At 35.9% G+C, this 27586-nt stretch overlaps 1 protein-coding gene across 1 annotated transcript; it reads left to right on the top strand.

Moving 5' to 3' along the window:
* Positions 1-246: 246 nt before the first annotated feature.
* col17a1a (collagen, type XVII, alpha 1a) lies at positions 247-26051 on the top strand. The gene is made up of 51 exons (XM_056253536.1): positions 247-366; positions 7924-8000; positions 8743-8799; positions 8923-9075; positions 9820-10287; positions 10442-10489; positions 10936-10977; positions 11119-11166; positions 11395-11529; positions 12529-12624; positions 12765-12815; positions 12927-12998; positions 13090-13143; positions 13248-13412; positions 14109-14177; positions 14277-14315; positions 14821-14952; positions 15040-15306; positions 15391-15441; positions 15535-15561; positions 16349-16375; positions 16677-16739; positions 16857-16961; positions 18144-18206; positions 18384-18473; positions 18555-18590; positions 18702-18737; positions 18824-18886; positions 19503-19538; positions 19632-19703; positions 19822-19848; positions 19987-20022; positions 20502-20537; positions 20648-20731; positions 20847-20882; positions 20960-21025; positions 21103-21177; positions 21254-21316; positions 21641-21691; positions 21777-21803; positions 21901-21933; positions 22025-22141; positions 22431-22478; positions 22589-22714; positions 23528-23641; positions 23952-24071; positions 25059-25199; positions 25281-25349; positions 25615-25770; positions 25863-25949; positions 26038-26051. Exons 2-51 carry the CDS (start codon positions 7937-7939, stop codon positions 26049-26051), a joined length of 4155 nt encoding a protein of 1384 aa, XP_056109511.1. The 5' UTR covers positions 247-366; positions 7924-7936.
* Positions 26052-27586: the final 1535 nt, after the last annotated feature.

The raw sequence follows: 27586 nt of genomic DNA, 5'->3' as shown, positions 1-27586 counted from the left end.
TATGCAGTGGAAGCAAGACTTATGGAACAGGTTGTGATCTATCCTCAAGCCATAACTTTACCATCAAAATTCCTCTTAAATAACTTTCTCCCAGGCGATTATTTTCTAATGATTTTAATATTCTTTTTTCACAAATAAAAGTGCCTCAAGGGGTCTCATGACGTGACAGCCCCCCTCGTCTTGTCAAAACTCGCCTGTAAGTGGCTGTAGGTCATAAGAAATGATACAGTGAATGTAAAGGGGTCCTGGATTACTCATCACATCTGAACGTGCCAGCTCCTATAATCGCTTTTTGGAGCACATCTTTACACAGAAGAACGGGCACAACCAGAACCTTACACTCATTTCTCCTAAACGAGAGTCAAGGTGAGTTTCAACTTGGTCTTTTAAACGAAATGTTGTTGTTGTTGTTGTTATGCTATAGGCCTACTGAGGGACTTCGCAGATCTGCATTCTTTAGTTTTATAACTGAACCTGAACTGTTTCGAAGTGCAAGTTTAAGGTTATGTGTTCACGGGCGGGAAAAGTCTGTCAGGTTGGTGTTCTCCGTTATTCAGCTGTTCTAGGAACAGTCAAGCTGCTCAATCATCAATGAACTGGCAATGAAGGGGTGAAATCTTTGGCACATTGTCAGGCTTTAGACAGAAATATTCAAAGAGGAAAAATAAAACTATTAGGCTATATAATCCATTTAGAAGAATCTATTTCTAAAATGGTATCTGTTTGTTTTAATATGTATAAGAATTACTTCTTTTCAGCTTAAATGAATCCTCTCAGAACCAATTATGCAAATAGCCTACTTTATTGGCTCCAGTCCATGAAGAACCTTTAGCATCCATGGAATCTTTCCATTTCACAAAATGTTCTTTATAGTAAAAAGTGTTCTTCAGATTATTAAAATGCCCTTTACACTAAGAACTTTAAGAACTTTTGTTTTCACCGAAAGGTTCTTTCGGGAACCCAAAATCGTTCTTCTATGGCATCGTTCGAAAACCCCTTTTTGCAACCGTTATTTTTAAGAGAGCTTACATCATTAAACACTCAAAGTATATCTGTAGGCTAAAGAAAAAGCTCTTGTAAGTATTCATTTGTGGTCATGAGCTTATTGTGTTTAGATGTATAATTTTGATCAACCATGATGACAGAAAAAATGTCAGGCAACCACAAATGCATTATAGAACAAGCTACACACACACACACACACACACACACACACACACACACACACACACACACACACACACACACACACACACACACACACACACACACACACACACACACACACACACACACACACACACACACATACATAAACACTAATTAACATGGGTTTAGTAGCTGTAATTTAGTTGTATAACAGATTCATAACTGCAGCTCAGTGTGTCTTTCACTGCCATTCATAAATGACTCATTATCCAAAGGAAAATCAGGACGAATCATCACTGTTTCGCGGCTGTAATGATGACTATTATCATGATGGTGATAAACATGGCATTAGCAGGTGCTAAAGGTCTAGATGATTGGGGATAGATGAATGCATGGATGGATGGATGAACATATCTATGGATGGATTGGTATATGCTCACTTCCGGAAAATATGTCTTTCACATTCAAAATATTTAATTTTGTATTTAATTCAAAGGTTTTCTTTTTTTATTTTATACTTATATTATTTACATAATTATAATATTGAATTTATTTATACATACACTGTAAAACCTAACAGTAATATTCACTCAATTAAACTGAGTTCACTGCACTCAAATAATACCGAAACTTGAAGTGTCTTGAATGACTGAAACATAACTCAAACTGAATGAGTTATAGAACATTTCTAGATCCCAGAATGTTAATTGAATAATAATTGTATACACCTGCTGTTAAAAAGCAGAATCACTGAAGGAAAGAGAAACACAAGAAATAAAACGTTTAAGGTCACCATGATGGAGATCAGCGTTTGCTTTAGTTGGGCTCTTGACCCTTGACGTTTGATTATATTATTAGTTGTTTTCGAAACAAAGATTCTACAACATAAGAACTAGCAATGTTATGATTATCAGATAGTATAAAGGATTTTTCAGAACATGTAATTCCTTACCAAAGCTAACACAGATATCAAGATTCAGCATATGAATCTCAACAATGGTGACCATTAAAAGCGATTCTTACTGCAATGCATGCTGGGTACTACCATAATACAAACCTTATCCATGGCTCCCAGCATGCATTGCAGCATGAATTATTTTGTAATGGTCACCATTGTTGAGATTCATATACTGATTATTGATGTCTGTGTAAGTCAGCATGATACCATAGAGGTTTTTAAAATCTGATTGTAACAACAATGGGCCTTACAGCAGAATCACAGTTCTTATATAATGAATAATACAAGTTATATCACCTGTTTAATCAGAGATTATTCTCTAGAAAAGATCAGAGAATCAAGACACCAAATGATGATTCATCATTCCATAAATCATCATCAAAAATAAAATTTTCTTTTGGCTTTTGTGCCATAACAAATGTGTTATATAAACACTCAGTTACAGCAGGCAGAGGAAAACCTGTTGTTGTAAAGTCAAGGGTCAAGAGCCCAACTAAAGCAAACACTGACCACTATCATGGTGTCTTTAAATGAAACTCAATAAATCATCTTCATCTAAACCTCTGTTCATTCACAATAACACCTTCTGTAGACGCATGATAAAAGTCAAACTGGTTAGTAATAAGTGAAGCTGCACTCTAAAAAATGATGTGTTGGATTTACTTAAAATATATATGCACCATTTTTGCATCATACTTTTTAAGTAATCCCAACTTGGAATAATTTTACTTAAAATTAACAAGAAAACTGTTGTTATATGTACTTAAATATTTGAGTTCACGCAACATTCTTTACTTAAAAATATATGCATCACGTTACATATATTTTTAAGTAAAGAATGTTATGTGAACTCAAATATTTAAGTACATATAACAAAGGTTTTCTTGTTTATTTTATGTAAAATAATTCCAAGTTGGGATTACTTAAAAAGTATGATGCAAAAATGGTGCATATACATTTTAAGTAAATCAAACACAGTGCAGGCCATGTGAGATCAAAACAAATCTTAGTTCTGTTAACTTAACATTTAAGCCCATTTGTATATAAAAATAAGACAATTAAATGAGCTGAACCAACCATTTTAACTTATTTTAGATCTTCAGCTATTGGTCTGCTAACTGCACTGCTCCAGTACATTCAATGTCTTAAAATAAATTAAACATGCAAATCACACACAATAAAGCATTTAACTTTATTATTTTTTATTTTTTTGCCAAAGGCTTGAAAGCCTGAAACCACACATGAAATGTAACAAAATGTGACAAATCGACAAATGGAAAATCACTTTTAACAGGTCACTTTTTCACCTTTGCAACAGTTCTCAAAAGATTTACATTTTTCCAATATTTACTTTTGCAACATACAAAAAACCTCTTAAAGGACAATTCCGGTGAAAAATGAACCTAGGGGTAATTAACACATGGTTACCGAGTTGATCGTTCTCTGGGATGCGTTTTCATGATAATCGAATGTACGTAGAGTTTTATCTCTAAAAACTATTTAGCTTATAACGCTAGTATATGGGGCATGGAATAAGCAAAAGTAAATCGCTAGTTAATACCAATAACAAGGCTCAAAATAGCCCCACACTAACACGGTAACATAATGAGGGTCCCTCCCTACATGCAAACCGAAGCATTGAGAACTTTGTAAGTGTACAGACAGTTTAATAAGAAGATACTTTATAAAGACAGTACATTACGCGTATACAGGCAGGAGCCATCTTGGAAAACAGTCTCGACCAGTCGAGCCACGAACGCCGTGCTAAGTGAGATGAACTGTGACTTGGAATCTCATAATATGGTCCGTTGTTTCCGGAAGAAACTATTTTAATAAACAGATATAATTCGTGCATTTCCATGTAATTAGTTTCACAAACATAATTCCTATCGACCAGCTCACTTAGCACAGCGTTCGTGACTCATCACCTCTATGCCTTCCAGCGTTACCCCAGTCTGTAAAGGATCATCTGCTGAGCCACCTTTCGTGATGATCCTCAATGTGAGATGTTCCAGTTCCTCTTCGTTCCTATGAGTATAAAAAAAAAAAAACATCAAAAAAAAAAAACAGGAAATCTGCATTTACTTGCAACATCACTTGTTATTGTTCAGACTGTTGCAAAAAATCAATTGCATTGAAACACAGAATGAGAAAGAAATGTACCTTTATATTTTAAAATAAAATAAATCTCTTACAGCCTCTTACATTTGCAACATTATAAATGTCTATACTGTCACGTTTTTATCAATTTAATGCATACTTGCTGGATAAAAGTTTTTTTTTTTTTTTTTTTTTTTTTTTAAAGTTCTAATTGACCCAAAACTTTTAAATTGCATCTTAAAATATATTCAAATAGAAAACAGTTGTTTTAAATTGTAAAAATAATAATAATAATAATCACAATATTACAGTTTTTGCTGTATTTTGGATCAAATAAATGAAGGCTTGGTGGGCAGAAGAGACTTCTTTTAAAAACATTAAACAATCTTACTGGTTGTGTGTGTGTGTGTGTATATATATATATATATATATACACACATTTTTTTCTGGTTATCAAAAATATATCTAAAAAGAAAAAAACAATAATTAAATGTTACAAATTAGTCCATTATTAAATGCCTATAAATATAAAAATGAGTCTATTAAATAATATCTATTAATTTAAACAAAACAAGTTAAGTAAAGACTTTGGTACAGAGGTTTTGAACGAATCTCTTCAAAACATTTTAACAGTCACTACTGGAATAGCCAAACAGTAAATAAAGATCTACAATCTTTGTTTGAAGCCAAACTTTTGCTTAAAGGGTATTTACTTATTTTGATAATAATTTTGAAGGTTTAATAGACAGGGTTGTAGCTGTCATTTAGGAATAATATTGTGTTTGAATCAAGATCGCCATTATTTAATGATAAATCGTGCACACGGAGCTGTAGCCAATGTGTTTTCGAATTTAATATTTGTATGTTAACGAACGTTACCAGTAGGCTAACCCGAGCCCAAGGCCTGGCCGCCCCCCTTTCCCGCGATCCATTTATAGATATTAGAGAATAGAATATATGGGAATTTGTAAATATGCAAAGTGAATTTTTTTTAATCCGAAAACTCATAGCCTGCATATAATAAATGACAACTACATTTCGTTAATAAAGTAGGCCTACGAATTTATCCGTGGGGGAAAGCGCCGTCCGAATTGTCCTGGTGTGTTCAAACCGAACGCGAATAGACCGTCAAATACGCGTCTATCGCGTCTAGTTAGACGCTTGAATCTGCTCGAGTTCAAATTTTTCAACTTGCGTGGAAGACGTTCGCGGCAAACGCGTCACCCAATTCGCGTCATTCGCGACGCCCGGCGCGAATGATGCGTCTATTCGTGTCTTCGTGCGTCTATTCGTGGATTGACTTTGTAATCTACTCGCGCAAATTATTGTGAACACACCATTAATGCATACGTGCCGTCATGGTCATATATTTCGAAAAACACAATAAATACTCTGACTACTATAAACACTTGACACTTGATAGCCTATTCGATGGAAGCACACTTGCTTAATAATTCAAATATACTCTCGTGCAAAGTCACTCATTTCATACATTAACTTGTAGACTATAGGCAACATAGGTGTTCGTAACACGTTTCTAATTGTTGATGCAAAATTCGTAGCAATTCTGAAATTCAGTTTAAAAGTTAGTTTCTTGACCAAAAATGCAATAAACGATTGAGTGTACCTTGAGTTAAAAAAGTTAAGCTTACCTCTTTTCAGCGTCTTCACATATGTGCTTCACAAAATGGCTCCAATTTTTGGCTGGAAAGGCATCACGGGAAATTGCATATCACGTGGCTCGTATAGTTACTTAAAATGTTATGCTCGATTTACTTAATTTTGAAGCAATTATTATAGTAGTTGACATGACTTATGTTTTTTCATTTTATTTATGCATACATTTAAGTTCACCTAGTTACTTATATTTTTGTGTTACACACACTAAATATGTTAAGTAGAGGTTGAAAAGTTATGAATACTTAATTTTTTGTGTTAAATCTAATAACTTTTATAAGTAATGGTTGTTCAGCCAACGAATCGTTTTTTAGAGTGTGGTAATGCTGTTTGTGGAGTTGTTCAATCCTCCTCTGCTGAGATCTTGAGAGATTTAAACATATTTTATCTTCAGTTGATTAAATCTAATGTTGTGGTTGGAAGTCAGTTGTAGTTCTTGTGTTTCTCTTTCCTTCAGTGATGTTAACAGCAGGTGTTCATCATTAATGCTCAACAATCACTTAATTTCTTGACTGCAATATCTACTTTTAGTGAACTCAACTGAAATAAGTTCAGAGTACTCATAGCTATTGTTTTTTATAAACTTAAATGAATTGAGGCAATCGGTTTCCTCAAATGAAATGAGTTAGCTTAACTTGTTGGGTTTTACAGTGTACAAACTAAAATATGCTGTTTGTTATGTGGTCTCATTTAACATGGCCATGTCTATTCACCTATGAGTGATATACCATGGTGTATTGCCATATTGCAATCGAAAATAGATAGATTTTTTCATATTTTATTCATACCCTTTATATTATAAGAATATACTGTGTATATATATCTTTAAAAAAATAATATATATATATATATATAAGGATTATAAAACTGATTGATTCAAGCCATATACATTTATTGAATGTATTTTTTTGTTGTTTTTTTATTTACTCATTCATTGAATCAATTAGTTTTATAATCCATCCTTTGCATCGTTTACTTTTTATTTAATAAACTATATTTAAAAAACTTACAAAAATATCAATTTAAACTCACTTTACTAACAAAAAACGAACTGACACTAAATTAAATCTATTTTTTTGTTGTTATTATTTAAAAGTTATTGGGATGCTCCTAAAGCATAAGCTAGAACTTAAGGAGACTGACTTTGTAACTTTGAAGTATAAGCAAGACTTCTAATGTATTTAAGAAATGAAAGAGCTGATCATAAAGGTGACCTTTCACAGAAAACGCAGAAATAATTGAATTCAAATCCTACATACAGTACGGTATTATGTGTCAGTTGTACATACTGCCTTCAGGAAAACTTCAGGTTTAAACTTGTTGGCTCCAGATGTGTTAAGAAGGCTTGAAATCCAAGCTGAAAAATCTTTCTGTGATTGAACTTGAACTGCAAAACATCAGTGTGTTGATACTAGACTATTTGACATGAGACGGTAAATGAGACATAAAGTGGTAAGTGTCATTTTCTGTCAGTCTGTTTTCTGATGCTTTTGTTTTTTTTTTGGTTTCACAAATTTGCTTTTATATGTTATTTCAATACCAATTTGTGCATTTGTAGAGCAACTTCGGTTCAGCAAAAAAAACATTTTGGCTGTATAGGGTTGAGTTGAGTTGTTATTTGTTTTTTTCTCTGCATGGTTACATTATAAGTTGCTAAATCAGTGTTTAAGTGTGAGCTAGAAGACAAAGAAAAATAAATAATAGGCATTAAACTCTTTGTGGTTCTGAAGCGAAAGTGTTGCATATTGTAAAAAGCCAGACCAGAAGTTTAAAGGTTTAAAGAAAGATACAGATATTTACTGGAAGCTAAAATTATACTCTAACAGGGCTGTAAATCAATTTCTAAGGATATGCTTATGTCTGAAATCTTGATGAGGTGATCAGTCCTTCGTTGTTCGTTTTTTCTTATGCTTGTATTCTTTGAAAAGCATTTTGTGTTAATAATGCTAATCTATAGCACCAATAACATGCTTAAAAAAAAAAAAAAAAAAAAAAAAAGGATCTTATTTTATTGATAATAGTCAGTCTTTGCTTTACAGTATTTAACATGGAATGGACAAGCTAACCACAACCAAGATTGTCAAAGTAGAGGGGGGATCTGGAGGATCTGTAAAAGGTAATGTGGAAAACACTTTTTCCTCTCATAGAATTACAAGAGCTATATGTAGAATTCAGAAACTCTTATTATTAGCGACACCGGTGGCCATTAAGTTTGCTGCTTAGGTGAATGTGTAAAAATGTTCTGTGCGTTTAATCTCAGGGCTGGCGCCAGGGGAGGGCATTCGTGGGCCATGCCCCCCAAAAGAGTTACTATGTACTTACTATACTATAGCAATAACAGTAAAGTGCATAATTACAAGTAACTAACCCTAACCGCAACTCTATAGAAAGTAGATATTTTAATATTACTCAGTAGTATTTGAGTAAGTACAATGTAACTACGTCACCTTAAAATAAGGTGTAACCGAAAATCCCAGCCCGTTCTCATCCCAAGGCGTCATATACTGACGCTTTTGCCATAGCGTCTATATCCAACGCACATGGCACCCTTTAGCGTCAATATGAGACGCAGATATATGGCGCCTCCTAGTGGTCTAACCCTACTACTACCCCAGACCTAAACCTACCCATAACCGAAGCGTGTTATATTGACGCTAAAGGGTAGGCTTCCATGTGCGTCGGATGTAGACGCTTTGGCAAAAGCGTCAGTATATGACGCCTTGGGATGAGAATGCGTTGAAAATCCTTACATGTAGCATTCTTACAACAGTAATTCGACACAACCGTAGTAAAACGTACATGGAAATATGATGTACTGGCTATAACTCCCTTAATTTGAATGATGTTAAAAATTACAGACATCCAGAAACATACCGAAACTGTGACGACCACAAGACTGACATCTCTACCGCCAAGTATGTTTAAACTGCAATTTAAAATTGCATCACATTAAAAACCATTGATTGTGTCATTCTCTTTATTGTAGAACAGTTCAATCTCCGTCCCTGCTGAGTGTTATTTGGTGTCTCTCCCACTAGAGGGGAACAGCAGCTCCCTGAGCGGCCAACAGGTAGTGACCTCCATAGTGAACAGCTCCGGCTCTGGAGGAGCTTCAGCTGTCCTGCTGGAGAAGAAGATCATCTCTCAGACCAGTGCTGAAGGCGGCGCTTCCAGAAGCTATGTCATATCCTGTGAGTCCAGAAATCATCCAGTTTCAACCATAGATATCCATAATAAAGGCTAGATGTCTCGTCCGCGCTGCTGGCCAATGGAGGTCGACGTCCTCACCTGGCGGCCATCTTGTCACAGGCAGCTCGCTCACTCGTAACATTGTATTTTAATGGTGCATGTACTTTTTAAATAACCATAACTTGATCAATTTCCTACCGATTTTCAAACGGTTTGGTTTGTTATAAACGTCAGAGATGTAGTTATGACACTGCATACTTATGAATAATAAGTGTATAAATAAATAATCATCCAGAATTATAGCCACGTTAATAACGTTTGTAAGAAACCAAACCGTTTGTAAATCCGTCAAGATTTCAACGAGATAAGAGTATTTGTGTTTGTGCTGATCACTCATCTTACGTACCACAGAGATCGCCAGAAAGCTTGCCTGTGACAAGATGGCCGCCGGTGATGACGATAGAGACTCCGCCGTAAGACATCTAGCCTTTATTATGGATATCTATGGTTTCAACAATCTATGCAGGAAATGTAAAGGAAATTGGTTCAATTAACACTTATTTTCAGCAATATTTACTCAAAATTCATGAAAGAAACTTTAAACCAATCATTTTTTCATCTGAAATATTTTGGAACCGACATAAAGGTTTTGGTTATCATCAGCACAATATTCTCCATTATTTGGTTTCTCCTCATATATATGAAATATCTGTAGTATTTATTGAGTTGTTCTTTCTTCTCTCCAGCCTCTTCCTCTGGAAGTAGCAGTTCAGGAGCTGGATCTGTGATTGGTGGATTTGACGGATTATCTCGTGAAATCAGTGTAACCGGTCCGATTAGTAGCTCAATGGTTAAAAGCTCTAGTTCTGTGGTTAAAAGCTCTAGCGGCGTCTCTAGCTCCATCACGACAGGTGGCAGTTCCTCAGCAACGGGTGGAGGTCTTTCTTCTGGATTCGGGTCCATCTCGTCCTCTGAGTTTGCGTCTGGTTCTTCGGGCGGTTCTGTTAGTGCTTCTGGGGGTAGTATGAACACATCCAGGGGTGGAGGAGGTGGTGCTGGCTCTTCTGCAGTCATGTCTGCCGGAGGAGCTTCCACCATGACTGTCACCAAGTTCAGCTCCTCGTCTCCTAGTGGAACAAGGAAAGGTTTGAGTTACAGCACAGTTCCTGCTGAGAGGAAAACCAGTTTGCACCTTTACACTGGAGGATATGAGGGTAAGTTAGAGACCATGACCTCTGACCTTATATTGATTTAAAATGAGAGGACTCTCACACAGTATGTTTAATTGTTGATATTAGTTTAAGTATACATTATAGTCAACAGAAACAGAATTAATATATTGTATGTACTGTATGTTATATTAAACAGGGGGCTCCAGTGGCAATTCCTCCCCTGAATACACAAAGAAAGAGTACGGTACGTCCATTTAGTATTTTGTTTTGGGGCTGGTGTGAATTTCAGGAGAGAAAAAAAAACACCATTTGTAATTTAAAATACAAAATGAAAGAAATTCATGATTAATCAGAATTTCAGTTAACCAAACAAAAACCGTGTGGATCGACACTATGTTGCTGTCTGGGGAATCTATCGAAAAGATATATGAAATCACATAGGCCTTCTAGTGCAGTTTTCTTACCTCTGTACTGTAGCCTAGACATTTTTCAAAAATCAAGCAAGACAAATGTTAATATGTAGCCTACGCTATAGCCTACTTAAATGTTAAAAAGTTAAGTTTGTCTCGACGGACTTTAAAATCTAGTTATTATTATTATTATTATTATTATTATTAATTTATTGTTTCATCCTTGAAATTTGCGTTCATCAAAATTCTGCTTCAGCGTTTGGTTCTTTTTTATTTGCAGGTTCGTCAAGCGTTGCCACCAGAGGGCGCACTCAGACACGAGGTATTTATAAAATAAAACGTAGTTTCACAAACTTCCCAACAACAGTCTTAAACTTGAACTTCAAATGTAAAAAGAACTTATCCTCAATTTAATTCTCATTTTAAAATCTTAATGTTATTGTTGTGATGCTGTCTTTTCCAGAGAGTGAGATCAGAGCCAGATTGCAGAGTGCTTCACCCTCCACTAGATGTCAGTGTTGCTTATGTTCAATAGTGTAACACAGGATCTGCTTTACTACGCAAATACTTTGAAATTGCTAAATGTTTTCAGTTGCACCACATATGTACAGTTCAATATATATTTTTCATTTAATCTTTTTTGAATTATATATTGATTATATATGAGGATATAATTACACGTTCAAAAGTTTTTGTTGCCTTTAGTTTCAGAAAATGAATGATAGTTTTATGTGTTTAGGGACAGAGCTGGATGATGTAAAGAGATTACTGAAGGGAAGTCGCTCCGGGAGCATCAGTCCACCTCGCTCTCCCACCAACACTCTGCCTATCCCGAAAAAAGCCAGCGTGGACACCCGCCACGACAGCCAGTCAGGTAACACACACCCACTCACGCGTACAGATATTCTGTGATACACACACCGCATAGCCTATGGCAAGCCGTTTTAACTTTTATTCATTTCCAGGATATGAATCCTTGATATCAACAATTACATTTTCACTAGTTAAAATGATAATTATTTATATCAGGAATAATATTTCTACTAGTAACAATGGCAATTTTGGATATCAGGAATGACATTTTCACTAGTAACAATGGTAATTCTTGATATCAACATTTACATTTTCACTAGTTAAAACTATAATTCTTGATATCTGTAATTGTATTTTCACTAGTGAAATGTCACCATAGGCTGCCATTCAAAATCAACTCTTGATATCAAGAATTGATTTCTTACTAGTTTAAATTCCAATTTCACATATCAGAAATACAATTCTTACTAGTAAAAACCTTTATTTTTGATATCAAGAATTAAATTGTCACTAGCTGAAATGTCTATTCTTGATATCAACAATTGAATTGCTACTAGTAACAATGTTCATTTTTTATATCAATAATTCAATTTTTACTAGTGACAATGTTAATTTCTGATATCATGAATGTGATTGTTACTAGTAAGAAAGCCATTTTAGATATCTGAAATAATATTGATATCAGAAATACATTTTCAGATATCAAAAATGAACATTTTTACTAGTAGCAATTCAGTTGTTGATATCAAAAATAGACATTTAGACTAGTGACAATTTCATTATTGATATCAGGAATTCGCATTTTTACTAGTAACAATGTAATTATTGATATCAAAAATTATATTTCTACTAGTAAGAAATCAATTCTTGATATCAACAATTGATTTTGAATGGCAGCCTATGGTGACATTTCACTAGTGAAAACACAATTGTTGATATCAAAAATTGAATTGTTGATATCAAAAAATGTAATTCTTGATATCAACAATTCATATCCTGGAAATGAATAAAAGTTAAAACGGCTTGCCATAGTCCTTCGACACTAATACATGTCTTTCAGGTTGTGACGGCTCAGTCCTGGATGCTGGATTCAGTGGATATTACACCAACCCAAACAATCTCAGTTACACCACACTGCAACAACCATCACTCACAGGTTAAACACAGAGAAAACAAGAGTGTCTGTGTGCATGTATTTCTGTGTGTCAAAGTTGAAAGGATCAGTTAAATTAAAAGATAAATGAAAAATAATAGGAGGAAGAAAGAGAGAGATTGCCACTGTGTTGTTTGTTTCAGGTGGCATGCAGAATAATCGGACCCTCAGCTCATCTCCCCTTGGTAGTGCAGGTCATTACATTCATCGATTCATGCACTAAAAACAAACTCTAATTTTGAGCTCATGAAAATGAATAAGTACCTGATCCTGATGGCTTCCCTCTGTGTTTCTGTTCTTCTCAGTGTATGGGATGCAGAATAACCTGTCAACATCTGGCGGTGCTCTCATGGCTAATGGAATGAGTGTTGGCCATGGTAAACCGAACCTTGCTAACTGTTATACACTGACGTAATGCATACACAATAACTACAGTAAGAGATTCATTATGCCTGTTTGTACTTCCAGTGTATGGGTCACCGAAGAATGTTGGCAGCACTGGATTGGGCACCAATTTTACTGGTAATAATGATTTTAAAAAATGACTTAACAATGTTTAAAAGATTAAAACAATACAGTATTACCAAATTAAATTTGTTCTTTTTTGTTTTATATGACATTTACAGCTGTTCCCAGCAGCCCTATCACCTCTGATGATGTGTTTGTGAAAGATGGCAAGTTTATTGCGATTGGGAAAGATAATGTAGCGGCTAAGAAAGAGACTGAGAGACTGATCATGTCCAAAAACACTGGCAAACAGTTCGTCAGTTCCACCACCAGTGCTGGAGCAGGTAGACAGCTCACACTAGATACAGTATTTGAACTCAGCTTAATTATAGTTATTAATTAGATTAAATCAGTCATTTAATTAGTAAAAAGTGTAATTGTTCCAGTTGGATTGGGTAAAATAGTTAAATATACACTACCATTCAAACATTTTTGAAAGAAATACTTTTATTCCGCAAGGACACATTACATTTATTAGAAGTGACTGTAAAGACATTTATAATGTTTTTTTATAATGTTTTTTTTTTATTTTTTTTACATTTCTATTCATCAACCTTACAAATGTCTCACGGTTTCCACAAAAATATTAAGCAGCACAACTGTTTTCAACATTGATAATAAAAATAAACGTTTCTTGAACATCAAATCTGCTTATTAAATGATTTCTGAAGGATGGTGTGACACTGAAGACTGGAGTAATGATGCTAAAAATTCAGCTTTGCATCACAGGAATAAATTACATTTGAAAATATTCAAATTAAAAACAGTTATCTTCAATTTGTACATTCACAATATTACTGTATTGTTGATTAAATAAATGCAGCCTTGGTGAGCATAAGAGATTTCCTTCAAAAATGTTGTGTTACAGACTCTTTTCAGCTGTAGCGTATATTCTTAAAATGAACAAAAAAGAAATATATTATGATTGGCAAATCACATTTTTATAACAAATGACAATAAATGTTTTTCTTATATTACAGATACATTTTCTGAAGATTCACTCAAGAGGGAGAAAAAGATGATCTCGAGCACCATGCAAACCACCACTGGTACATTCAGATAAAGTCACTCACTGGATATTATTTCATTAATAAATCAATCCTCACTTAATTTACATCCAATAAAACCGACATGTAATGTGCTTCCAGCTTCCAAAGCCTCAACGAAAGACAAGGCAACCTATGCAGGTATATGTCTTATAGAAATTTGGGTAACACTTTATTTTAAGGTGCTTGTAATAAGCAGTAATTAAGAGTTAATAAGACACTTATAAGACCTTATAAGATGCATATAAGCATTAACTAATGATAATAAATAAATTAAATTAAATAATACATTTCTCAAGTATCAATACATTGCACTTTTAGAACAGCCGAACAAACATAAGTGGTAACACAAACTCCCAGTCCCTTAAAAATTGACCTTCCCAAGAGGGAGTAGTTTCCCTGATCTCTTCAGAGCCTGGACCTTTAATTAACCCTTATATGAAGTAGTTAATGCTTATATGCATCTTATATGCATCTTATAAGGTCTTATAAGTGTCTTATTAACTGTTAATTACTGCTTATTACAAGCACCTTAAAATAAAGTGTTACCGAAATTTGAAAATCAATATATCAAATTCAGCAATGAATAAGCAGACATTATGGATCTGGTTTTGCTCATATTACTCATGTTCTGATGTCACAACAGAGATCCGTAAAGATGAGTCGGACGACACAGGACTGGGATTCTGTTCCTGCTGCTCGTGGTGGAAGTGGCTTCTGGCGTTGATTATTGGTCTTCTCCTTCTGCTGGGACTCCTCTGTGGTCTCATCGCACTGGGTACATTACGTCTCAAGACGTCTAGACCAACTGATTTAGCTTGTACTTTAGATTCCTTCATCATGAATCCTGTTTCTCTCTGTGTAGGCGAGGAGGTCAGGAAGCTGAAGGCTCGTGTGGACGCTCTTGATGGTGGAGGAAGCGTAGGCTCTGCTCGAACCAGTCGCTTGTCCTCCTCCTCGGCTGTCAACATCGTGGATCCACTGGAGTCTTCATACGGCGAGCGCATCTCCGGTGTCCGTGCCGATAACACTATAAACCTGGGTTCAGAACCTGCTGCACAAGACCCTCTGGTCCTGCAGAGGACCATTCAACAGATCCTCAGATCTGAACTGCAGTCAGACACCGTTAGAGGTGTTTACCATACATACACTCTGAACATACATTTAATCAGTTAACATTTATTAATCATTCATTTTTTTAATGATTTCATTATAGCTTCACTGGCAACTTCACTTAGGGGTGAGAGAGGAGAAACTGGCCCTAAAGGTAATATTTACAGATTAATACGTAGATAGTATACTGTGAAAAGTGTGAATGCAGATTTGCTAATACGTACATTTAATGTACATTTAATTTTAGGAGACCAAGGACCTCCTGGAGTTAAAGGTATTCAAAACAAAACAAAAAACACACTATTGTGACATTCTGAAGTACAATTTCATAATTGCACATGCACATTATAACATGTATATCACAATAATATCATAAATGTATCACAGATATATCACAAATATAGCACAGTGATGTTAGAAATGTATCACAGACATATCACAATAATGCCACACATTATCACATAAAATCACAAATATATCATATCAAAACATCAGAAATGTATCTAAATATTTACAATGTCACACGTTATCACAACCGTTTCACATAACATCACAAACGTATCACAATTATAGCAATATTATCAAAACAGTATCACATAAAATAGCATAAATATATAAATGTCACACATATATTACAATGTCACACATCACTACAGTATCACATAACATCTTAAATGTTATATCACAGATATATCACAATAATGGCGCATTATCACGTACAATCATAAGTATATCATCATATTATCACAACAATATCACAAATACATCACATCAAAAATGTATTTAAATATGTCACTCATTATCTCAAGTTTTATATATCAAAAATTACAAATATAACAAGATTATTAAAACAGTATCACAAAAATATCACAAATATATCAATATCACAAATGTAGCACAATTATATCACATCACAACAGTATCACGATTATATCACAAGAATGTCACACATTATCACAACAGTCACATAGCCTAATATCACAAATGTATCACTAATATACATTACAGTTATATCATTTAATATTATGAAAATATCAAATTTATATCGAATCATTTTACAGGTGAACCAGGATTTCCCGGAATTCCAGGTAATGTTTTATATTTTATTTTTTATGACAAACATCACATCCTTTGCACTTTAACTTAGTGAAATGAAGAATACAAAACATTAAAGTCTACAACTACGATATTCGATACACTTTAGGAAACAACATTTCTACTAGAAAAAACAACAAATAAACAAACAAAAAAGCTAAGAAACGGACTGGCTGATCGTGGATCAGTATCTCACATTTTACACGTATTAAATAAATGATTATTGAAATATTGATTTGGTAAGTACTTACCAGAAGAGCATAAATAAATAAACTTCAAGGGTGTCCTTTTCAGGTCCTCATGGTCTCATTGGTCACCCTGGACAGGAAGGCCCTCGAGGGCCCAAAGGAAGTTCAGGTATGATACAGAGCCAGAGACACTAAACTTCTACCAGTCAATTACAACTTAAGACTGATTTTGCGATGCTCACATGTGACAAAGGTGACCTAAAACATCTCTTTGTACTGTTTATAGGTGAATCCGGAACTGATGGTTTACCAGGGCCGAGGGGGCGGGAGGGGCCAGCGGGTCCCAGAGGAGCACCGGGACCTCCAGGAATTGGAGAGAAAGGAGAAAAAGGTGATACCACTGACATTATTGCTACTGTTAAAGTAACACCAGGGAACTTTTGCTCTCGAGGTGGGGTCCCCCTACAGTTGGGAAACAGTATTGTCCTCTAGACCTCTACTACTGTCATAAACTCTGTCATCCTACATGCACGTGCAATTGTTGACAACCAGGATAGCCCTGAACACTGTAGGAGGAGGTCACATGCAGGTGTTCTGCTTGCGTCGCGTGTGAAATGTCTTCATCCCAGGTACAGTGGCATATATTTCAGCATGTCATATGAATATAATTTCATGGGTTTTATTTTTTTTCTAACGACAAATGATCGCGATTATCACGTTTAAAAGCCAGCGTCATTATAGTAGCCTAGTCTATTGGTTACCGTTTTACTGGATCTATATGATACTTCAATGCAATGTTTGAGTGGTAGATAATAACCATATATCGTCTATATTATAATATCAAGCTACCATAAATGAATCTGCAAATTTTACAAATCGTTTTGCATTATAGCTTGAGGCAAGACAAATAAAGAAATATCACAGACATGTTAGGTATCCTAAAATATGATTTTTGTACATCTTATATATTTACTTGCAAGAATGTAGCCCCTTACCAAACTTGTGCACGCCGTTTAGACACAGGCTTTCATTTGATTATTTTTTTTTTTTGCCAAGTCCGCATCGGTCGGGCACCCCTCCTCCTCCTTCAGCTCACGCCAGCGAGAAAATGCTGGCCCAATGTTGATCCTCGTTCTGCCTTTAACGCGATCACTTTCTCTTTTTCTCTTTTTGCTTTGCTCCGATAAAACCTTTGGTTTCTTGTTTTTCTGTGCTGCTTCGGCCATGACTATAACATTTGGCTCGCACGTCCAATTTTAAGGAAGTGGGGGTGGTGGTGGAAGTGACGTATATGCCGTAAAGCAGTCGAATTTTGTAGTTCTCTTTGTTCGCCGGTTACTACCCGAAACCCGAAGTTTAAAAGTACGATTAAAAACGCTACAGACCCCGTCAGGCTATGGCAGACGTGTCATTCAACCTATTGTAAGTCGATGTACCATCACAAGAGACTTGGAAATATATTATGAAGGTTGAAAAGTAACCTAGTGCTGCTTTAAATTATAAGCAATTAAACACGTTCTGCACAACCAGCTTAAAAAAATGACTTGATAATTGTTTTGCGTTTGCTCCCCAGGCTCTTCTGGCGATGTTGGTGCACCTGGGCTAGCAGGACCAGGAGGTCCCGTGGGACCCAAAGGTGAGACCATCTGTTCACAGACACAAGTGAGAAACAAGCAGAGAAATGGCAGTCCAGTACAAATGATCCCGGTTCAGGAGGCAGACGAATAATTCCTTCATATTTATCCTGCCTTTGCTAGTAAAGATGGGAATACATTTTGCATTTTGAGGGTAAAAATGTGTTTTGTCTCTGCAGGGGATGCAGGTGCTCAAGGCATACCGGGTCTGACAGGAGCTCCTGGACCCCAAGGCTTCCGTGGAGATTCTGGTGATCCTGGACCCAAGGGTAAATCTACCTTTTCTCAACAGTTTCCCAATCGAGAATTTAATGCGAACAATTTGTTTTCATCATCTTTTATATTTTCAGGTGATAAAGGACCTGCTGGGCCATCTGGGGTCAAAGGTTGGTAGAAGCCAGAGATACATATTGCAAATAGTAAAGCAGTTTTTAAGATACTTATTAAGTTTTTATGCTGATAATTATATTGAAATGATTTTTCTATTACTAAATTAGGTGATCAAGGAGAGAGAGGACCACGTGGTACCACTGGTAAGTTACAGTATCTTACAACATACAACTATATAGCATTTGTTATTATTGGTATCTCCAAAAATATGATAATATTATTTTGACAGGTGAGCCAGGTCTGGTGGGACCAGCAGGGCCTCCTGGAGAGAAAGGTCTTAAAGGATCAGCAGGTGGGTCTCATCACAGAAAGAGAAACTTGAGCAATGCAATTAAGATTTATTCTATTCTATAAGAAATAAATATACACTTCTGTTCATAAATCATTCATTTTTTAAACTTTTATTCAGCAAGGATGCATTCAATTGATCAAAAGTGACAGTAAAGACATTTATAATGTACAAAAGATTTCTATTTCAAATAAATGCTGAACGTTCTTCTCATTGAAGAATCCTGAAAATAAATGTTTCATGGTTTCCACAAAAATATTAAGCAGATTAATCATATTTGAGTGATTTCTGAAGGATCATGTGACACTGAAGACTGCAGTAATGATGCTGAAAATTCAGCTTTGCATCACAGTAATACATTACATTTTAAAATATATTAAGATAGAATTCAGTGATTTTAAATTGTAAAAATATTTCACAATATTACTGTATTTTACTGTACTTTTTGATCAAATAAATGCGGCCTTGGTGAGCAGAAGAGACTTCTTTCAAAAACACTGACCCTAAACTTTTGGATGGTAGTGTACAAGAACATCTGGATTGAAAATGACTGTACAGTATGTGATGTATCATATAAAAATCATATATTTTATAACATATCATATTTCATTTTCCACAGGTGCTCCTGGGCCAGATGGTGTTAAAGGAATTCGAGGTAATTTTGAAACTTAGACTTGGTAAAACATTAGCCTGTGTCTACAAAAATACAATCATGTATTTTTTTTTTTCTCTTTCTTTTAAATTCAAGGGGACCAAGGTCCGATTGGGTTGCCTGGAGCTCGGGGGCCACAGGGGCCTCCTGGAGACGCAGGAATACCAGGTATAACTGAAGAGAAAATCACACCACGGCTGAATAGATGATGCTTTTCATACTTTTTTTAACACTTATCAATAATGCAAACCATGTAAAGGAGACCTTTTTCTGGTTTCCTGCACAGGTACACCAGGACTCCAAGGCCCACCAGGTTTGATTTCACTTCTCCTGCGCTGAATATATTAAACACAACAGATCTATTAGTATTTCTGAAAAAACTGTCAACAGTAATTGCAGACACAAAACAGACAATGATAATGATATTTATTTGTACCTTATATAACTAAAGGTTTGCCAGGTATCCCAGGCCAGCCAGGCTCCAAAGGTAATATTTCTTGTGAGATGTTTTTAATTCAATTCTAACGGCTCGTTCACACCAAGGAAGATAACTATAAAGATATAGCTCTAAAATAAATGTTTTAAATCATTCTATATATAAAATAATAGCAGAGTCCACACCACAACTATAACGGAAATAAGAAACGACATAGTTGGAATCACTTTCAGAACGATTTTTTCCAGATGATGAACAATAACAACATTGACATCCAATCAGAATCCGTCCTTATTTAAAGAGCTCGGGCATTTAAAGCGGCAGACGACAAAACTGCAGCGCGTGCTTATAATACACAGAATGATACCCTAATAGTTATCTTTATAGTAATCGTTCTTGGTATAAACAGGCCTTAAAACCATAATATTAATCACATTGTGTATTTTATATATACATTATTCTACTTTTTATTAAATATAAATATACAGACATACTCTTGCCACATCTTACGTGCTGTTCTCTCTCTTTAGGTGATGCCGGTGAGCCCGGAAGAGTCATTTCTGCAGGTAAGGGAACTCAAATGAAAATGAGTTAGTGGTGCTTATTTAGTTAGCTTCTGGTCTATTAATCTGGCCGATTGATGGTGACATCATCATCATCTGGTCACTCCTCGTAGGCGCTAATACAAACACTGTGGCTATACCTGGACCACCTGGACCTCCTGGGACTGCAGGTCCTGCTGGACCACCTGGACTATCAGGTATCATGAAGTTCATCACGGATTATCTCAGATGCATTTAATATGAAATTAAAAGAATCAGTTAAACAGTGGTATGTTCCTGCTAATATTGAGTTTTTATTTTATTTTATTTAAGGTCCTATTGGTCCTGCTGGTCTTCCTGGTTCACCTGGTAAGATTACTTTTGTTCTATAAAACAAAAAAGTTTTTTTTTCTTTTTTTTTTTTACTGACATTTGAATCTCTACAGGTTCAAAGGGAGATAAAGGAGACAAAGGAGATGATGGGAAGCCTGGAGTCTCCGAGAGAGCAGGGAGTAAGTGTGCTCACTTTGAAAATGTACATTGTAAGTGCTTTTATATCATTCATTTGCTCTTAATCTAAATTGAACAGAGGAAGCTGCTGCTGAACGTGGTCCTCCTGGCCCACCGGGACCACCTGGACCTCCTGGTGACGATGGGAAACCAGGTACATAGTCCCTAATTCAGTTTTGTTACATTTCTGTTATGTTACTATATAAATGTTTAATTTTGTTTTTCCACAGGTGTTGGTCAACCTGGTCCTCCTGGTGAAAAAGGTGAACCAGGAAGCTTTGTACCCACTTCAGGTATGCTAATGCTTTAGAGTTAATTTACACTTGGTTCTTTGAGATTTTGGGTCTCATTCACTAACTACACGCAAATGTGTGTGTGTGTGTGTGTGTGTGTGTGTGTATATATATATATATATATATATATATATATATATATATATATATATATATACACAAACACACGCACACACACACTTATATGTGTGTGTTTGAATTGAGAGAAGTTCTCGTGTGCATATACAGTAAATAAATCCACACAATTATTAGGATTATTAGTGAATGAGACCTATTACATTATGTATTTAAAATGATCTGATTGTGTTTTTTGTGGTTAATCAGAAACCTTCTTTGCTGGACCGCCTGGCCCTCCTGGACCCATTGGATCACAAGGTAGATTAAATATACAATAGAGACAATATACAACATTGGGTTTTCCTTAAGATCCTATGAATTTTAATGTTTGTTTCTTGTTCAGGTGATATTGGCCCTCAAGGATTCCCTGGTAAGCTTGACACATTCCATCACACATATATAAATATGACATTCTGACGTTTGTGGATTACATGCATACTTCTGTTTCATCTTTTTTTTTTCTAAAGGCCAACCTGGATTACCTGGAGAACCTGGAATCGGTTAGTGATTCAGATTTGTATAAGACAGAACATACACGTTTCTACATTCTTCAATAGCTGCACAGTTCACGTTATTTTACCCCGAATCCAGGTTTTCCAGGACAGCCAGGGCCACCAGGACCACGTGGAGAACAGGGTACAGAGGGTCCACAAGGACCGCAGGGACCTCAAGGACCAATGGGTTCCATGGGGCTAGAAGGTCCAAAAGGTACAATGGAACAAAATATTTCTATGTTAGGGCTTTTTAAACAGTTTTTACATAAAACAATACACATACACACAGGGCAGTTGTGGCTTAATGGTTAGAGAGCCAGACTGGATGGGTTAAATGCAGAGGACACATTTTAAGTATGGGTTGCCATATTTGGCCTTCACTTCATATATCTATGTGGAAAAAAAATCCTCCAGTTACAGTGAAACCATTACAATGGAATTAAATATGGTTAGTTTTTCTACATCCGTGCACCAATTTTTTTAATTTTTTTATTTAAATATAGGTGATGCTGGAGTCCCAGGGGCCCCTGGCATTCCAGGTTATTCCTACGGTAGGCAAATTGGTGTATTGCTTGAATATTTGCTTTGACTTGAAATGTTTTAAACCACATACCATTTCGTTAGTAAAAGAAAGAGAGTTTCATGTGATTGTTTTGTGAAGGTGGAGGATCCAGAAGCGCTCCAGGACCACCAGGTTCACCTGGACCCCCAGGGCCTCCTGGAGCACCCGGTTCCCCTAGTGGCGGCTCACCAGATGTTGCTCAGCAGATTTCGGACTACCTCAGAAGTATGTTTAAAAAGATTTTATGCGACCTAGCAACTCTCTTAAACTACCCTGAACACCTTAAAGGGATTGTTCACCCCAAAATGTTCATAATTTAGAAAGAAATTCATGGAGATGTTCAAGTTCATGTTGTTCCAAACCTGAATGACTTTCTTCTGCGAAACACAGAAGATATTTTGAAGAATGTTGGTGTCCAAACAGTTTCGGTTCCCATTTACTTCCATTGAATTTTTGGTCAGGTTAGATGGCATATTGTATTTAAAGCAGAAAGAAATGAGGCTGTGAGGGATACATTTACAGTATTTAATGGCTTGCTAATGGTCCTAGATCAAATAGTTTTCACAACTGTTTTGCAGATTTTTTTCTCTTCTGAAACTTTTTTGGAAAGACGTTTCATCAGCTGAACAATCATTATTTTGTTAAACAACTGTACAATCCATTGAACGGACTGTACTTATATCCCTCACAGCCTTGTTTTCTTTCCTGTCAAAAATGAAATATCTACCCTGACTAATGTCTATAGAAGTCAATGAGAACCGAAATGGTTTGGTTATCAACAGTTTTTAAAATATCTTATTTTGTGTCCCACAGAAGAAAGAAAGTAATACAGGTCTGGAATTTTGGTTGAACTATCCATTTAACAACTGCATAGCAGCTACCAACATGCTAGCATTGTGAGGGAAACTTTTGGGTGGAAAAGGATCTTTAGAAGTCCCAGTTCGGTTTAAAGCCACTACAAATTACACATTTAACTAATCATAGAGATAAATGGGCAAATAAGCTCCATGACAGTAATATTTAATGTGTCTTTTGTAGGTGAACCCATCAGAGAATACCTGGCTGGACCTCCAGGCCCACCTGGGCCACCGGGACCTTCCGGATCAGCCTCTGATGATACACTGGCTAACCGTGTCATTGATTACCTTCAAAGTAAGTGTGAAATGTTCAACGACACAGGTGATGCAACTTTTACAGGCATTATTTTTTTGTCGCTAACACTTTATTTCGATGGTCCACTTTAGATATTTTAATAACTATAAGTAACTTTGCAATATAGGAGTCATTAAGTAGTTACTGCAGTTACTTATAGTTAGTAGAATGTCTAAAGTGGACCATCGAAAATAAAGTGTAACCTTTCTGTTTTCTACTTGCTTTTTGTTTTTAATAAACATGTAACTCAAAACTAATGTGCTTTATGACACATTTTGATGGATCCACACATTCTTTGGTGCATATATAGGAGATGAGGTGAGACAGTACCTGATTGGTCCTCCAGGGCCCCCAGGACCCCCAGGTGTGCCAGGTGGATATGGCTTTAACACTCAGGAAGTTGCTGGACGAGTTCTGAATCTGATCAACGGTAGGAAAGATGCTGGACGTCCTGGATCATCCGCACCTGTGTCACAGCGCCTAGCCCTAGATCACTTTCAGAGTTACCTGTTACATATACTACCATTCAAAAGTTTAAAAGATTTTCTAAATGTTTTTGAAATAAGTCTTTAATGCTCAACAAAGCTGCATTTATTTGATAATATTGTGAAACATTATTAATTTTCTCTTTTCTTTAAAATTATAATTTTTTCCTCTGATCAAAGCTGAATTTTCAGCATCATTCCTCCAGTCTTCATTGTCACATGATCCTTCAGAAGTCATTCTAATTTGCTGACTTGCTGCTCAAAAAACATTTCTGATTATCATGTTACATGGGGCTGGTGGCTGTAATAATCTCATGGCACAGGAAATATAATAATAACAAAAGTCTTTACTTGGAAAATATGCAGGAGAATACAGGAATCAAACCACTTCCAATATAAACAAGACTGAAAATGAACAGAGGAAACTAAGGGCTTAAATACACAGTTAACAAAATGAAACAACAGGTGAACGTAAACCAATCAGAAACCATAGAAACTAACTAGCAAACAGAACTCAGGCAAAACAGAACGAGATTAAATATCAATGTTGAAAACAGTTGTGGTACTTAATATTAATTTCTTTCTTTACGACGCCAACCTTTTGAATGCTAGTGTATATGAAACAGTTCAGATTTAAGCTGTGGGTTGTTTGAAGACTAATCATTTCAGGATATGGTGGACCAAATGTAATAGTTTAGGGATTGGCCATTAAAAATATTTGTCAACAACTACTATTCTGGGGTGCGTTTCCCAAAAGCATCGTTAGCAAGTTCCCTAGAACTCTATTAGTAAGGACAGAACTTGCGACCATAGCTGGCTTTGGGAAACGCCCCCTTCAAGAGTTGGCGACCACAGCTGCACACTTTGAAATATTATCAAGGTTATATTTATATAGCTACAATTATTAAAATGATTTTATATCACATTTGCAGATGCTGGTTTCAGAGGTCTACCAGGACCCCCGGGCCCCCCGGGACCTCAAGGACCACCAGGAAGCTCTGGAGGAATAGTGTCTTACGCGGTGAATGAAAACCAACAGCAAATCCGTGCAGAGCGTCAGGAGTACATCAAGAGTAAGAACAGTGTTTACTAACTCTATTTCGTATTTAAGTGTTTTTTTCAGCAGTTTAATGGCAGTTTGTTTACTTCTGCAGGGCACCCAAGTGGTGACGAGAATTTGGATTATCCAGCCATCGCTAAACAGGTTGCAGATTACATTAAGTGTGAGTTACGCTACATGTGGCGACCTAAAATACACTTACACACATACGCATATCAGAAAACTTTCTTATCTGCATTTCTTCTCTTCTCTAGCTTGCTTCCTAATAGTAGTTTAATACATTTTGCATTACGAATATTGTTGGCTCTTTGACAAATTGCTTTCGTTTGTCTTTTGTAAGTCGCTTTGTATAAAAGCGTCTGCTAAATGCATAAAGGTAAATGTGAACAAGGAATTAATGAGTTTTATGTGTTTGCATTTTTCCACAGCTAATGGCCTGTTACAGGGCCAAGGTATGCCAGGAGCACCAGGAGCAGAAGGGCGTCATGGGGCTAGAGGACTACCAGGGGCTAAAGGAGAAACAGGGCCTCCAGGAATCAGCGTAGAACTGACCAACATGACTGAAATCATGGACTATATCAGAGGCAAGAAGGAACTTGTTCAAAAGAAATAATTGTATGCATTTAATATGAATAATTAATTTACAAATATAATTACAAATGCATCATTTCTACAGATAACCATATGATTGGACCACAAGGGCAGAAAGGGGAGATGGGACATCGAGGACCCGCAGGACCCCCAGGAGCCGTAGGACTGAGAGGTACAAGTTCTATTTATCACACGGACTTTATGAAATTACTCAGCAAAGCAATTAAACCTAGTTACCTTCATTTGGTATCTGTGTGAAGATACTAGGAAGTGAATTGACTTGACCTGTTCACAAAGAAACATATCCATAAAAACTACGTCAGTAATGCATAAACAGAAGTTGAAAAAGTTGAAAAGTTACTCAAAAAGATGATCTTCAGTAACAAACGTTGCGTATTTTTAACCAAAATAACCAAAATGTCTGCATCTGGTAGGTTTCAAATATATTAAAATTTAAAATAAATGAAAACATATTCAAATTGTTTTATTCCAAAAAAATTCTAAGGCATCTGGGGTCGTTCACACAACACCGTTTTCGACTAAAAACGGAAAACTTTTTATGCGTTTTGGCTGTTCGTTTACACGACAAGGATGTTTTTACGATGGCCGAGAGAGCTCAACGCGCTGCAACTGAAGAAAACACATGCAAAAAGAAAAAACACACGCAATTAAGAAACCATCTTCATCAGTTTTACAACACACGTGTGCTCCAAATACTCACAACACAACCAAATACAGAAATGCTGCAAATAACACAGACCACAACCGAAATGTTTCCAGGGGACCCCAATAAGTGACGAACCCGGCTGGGACATGCTTATTTTGTTGTTGCAAAACATACAGAGATGACATGTTTATGACATACAACTTTGTATACAATATACAAAATGTATTAACAATATGTCAGGCGGTTAGTCTTTCTGGTAACACTTTACTTCAAGGGGTGTGCATAAGACTGATATGACACCTTCATAATCATGACATGACATGTCATGAATATGAAGGAGGTTTCATACATGTTTATGACAACTGTCATTAAGTGTCATTCGCTCAATTATGACATTTTTAATGCAAATATGACATTGTTTGAGATGTCTTTGTTATGACAACTTGAGATAAACCAATACATTATAACCTGCAGTGTCTTGGTAATGATAACTTGACATTACCAAGACAACATAAATTTTCATAAATATGTCATAAACAAGTTAATTATCAAACTTAAGAAACCACTTAGCTTTATGGGTTAACATTACATTAAACTGTCATGCGGTTGGTTTTGACATTGGCTGTCGTGAGGCCATTATAACCGTGTCATGAATATTTTTCTTGACCTCAACTACAGTGGAACAAATTGAATTTGTCATTAAAATGTTATAATGGCCTCATGACAGCCAATGTCAAAACCAACCACCTGACAGTTTAATGTAATGTTAACCCACGAAGCTAAGTGGTTTCTTAAGTTTGATAATTAATCTGCTATGTCATGTTTATGACATATTTATGACAGGTTGTGTTGTCTTGGTAATGTCAAGTTGTCATGACAAAGACACTGACAGGTTATGATGTATTGGTTTATGTCAAGGTGTCATTACAAAGACATCTCAAACAATGTCATATTTGCATTAAAAATGTCATAATTGAGCGAATGACACTTAATGACAGTTGCATAAAACCTTCATATTCATGACATGTGTCATGTCAGTCTTATGCACACCCCTTCAAGTAAAGTGTTACCGTCTTTCTTTACAAAGTGACATTGCTAATTACTGGCCTGGCATGCATAAACAGTGTTTTAGTCGTTTTTTG

The sequence above is a fragment of the Rhinichthys klamathensis genome, unplaced genomic scaffold (genome assembly GCF_029890125.1).
Source record: "Rhinichthys klamathensis goyatoka isolate OS25496 unplaced genomic scaffold, OSU_Roscu_1.1 h1tg000107l_1, whole genome shotgun sequence".
Classification (NCBI taxonomy): domain Eukaryota; kingdom Metazoa; phylum Chordata; class Actinopteri; order Cypriniformes; family Leuciscidae; genus Rhinichthys; species Rhinichthys klamathensis.
Note: the sequence above shows the minus strand (reverse complement) of the source record. Positions and strands in the feature narration are given on the sequence as shown.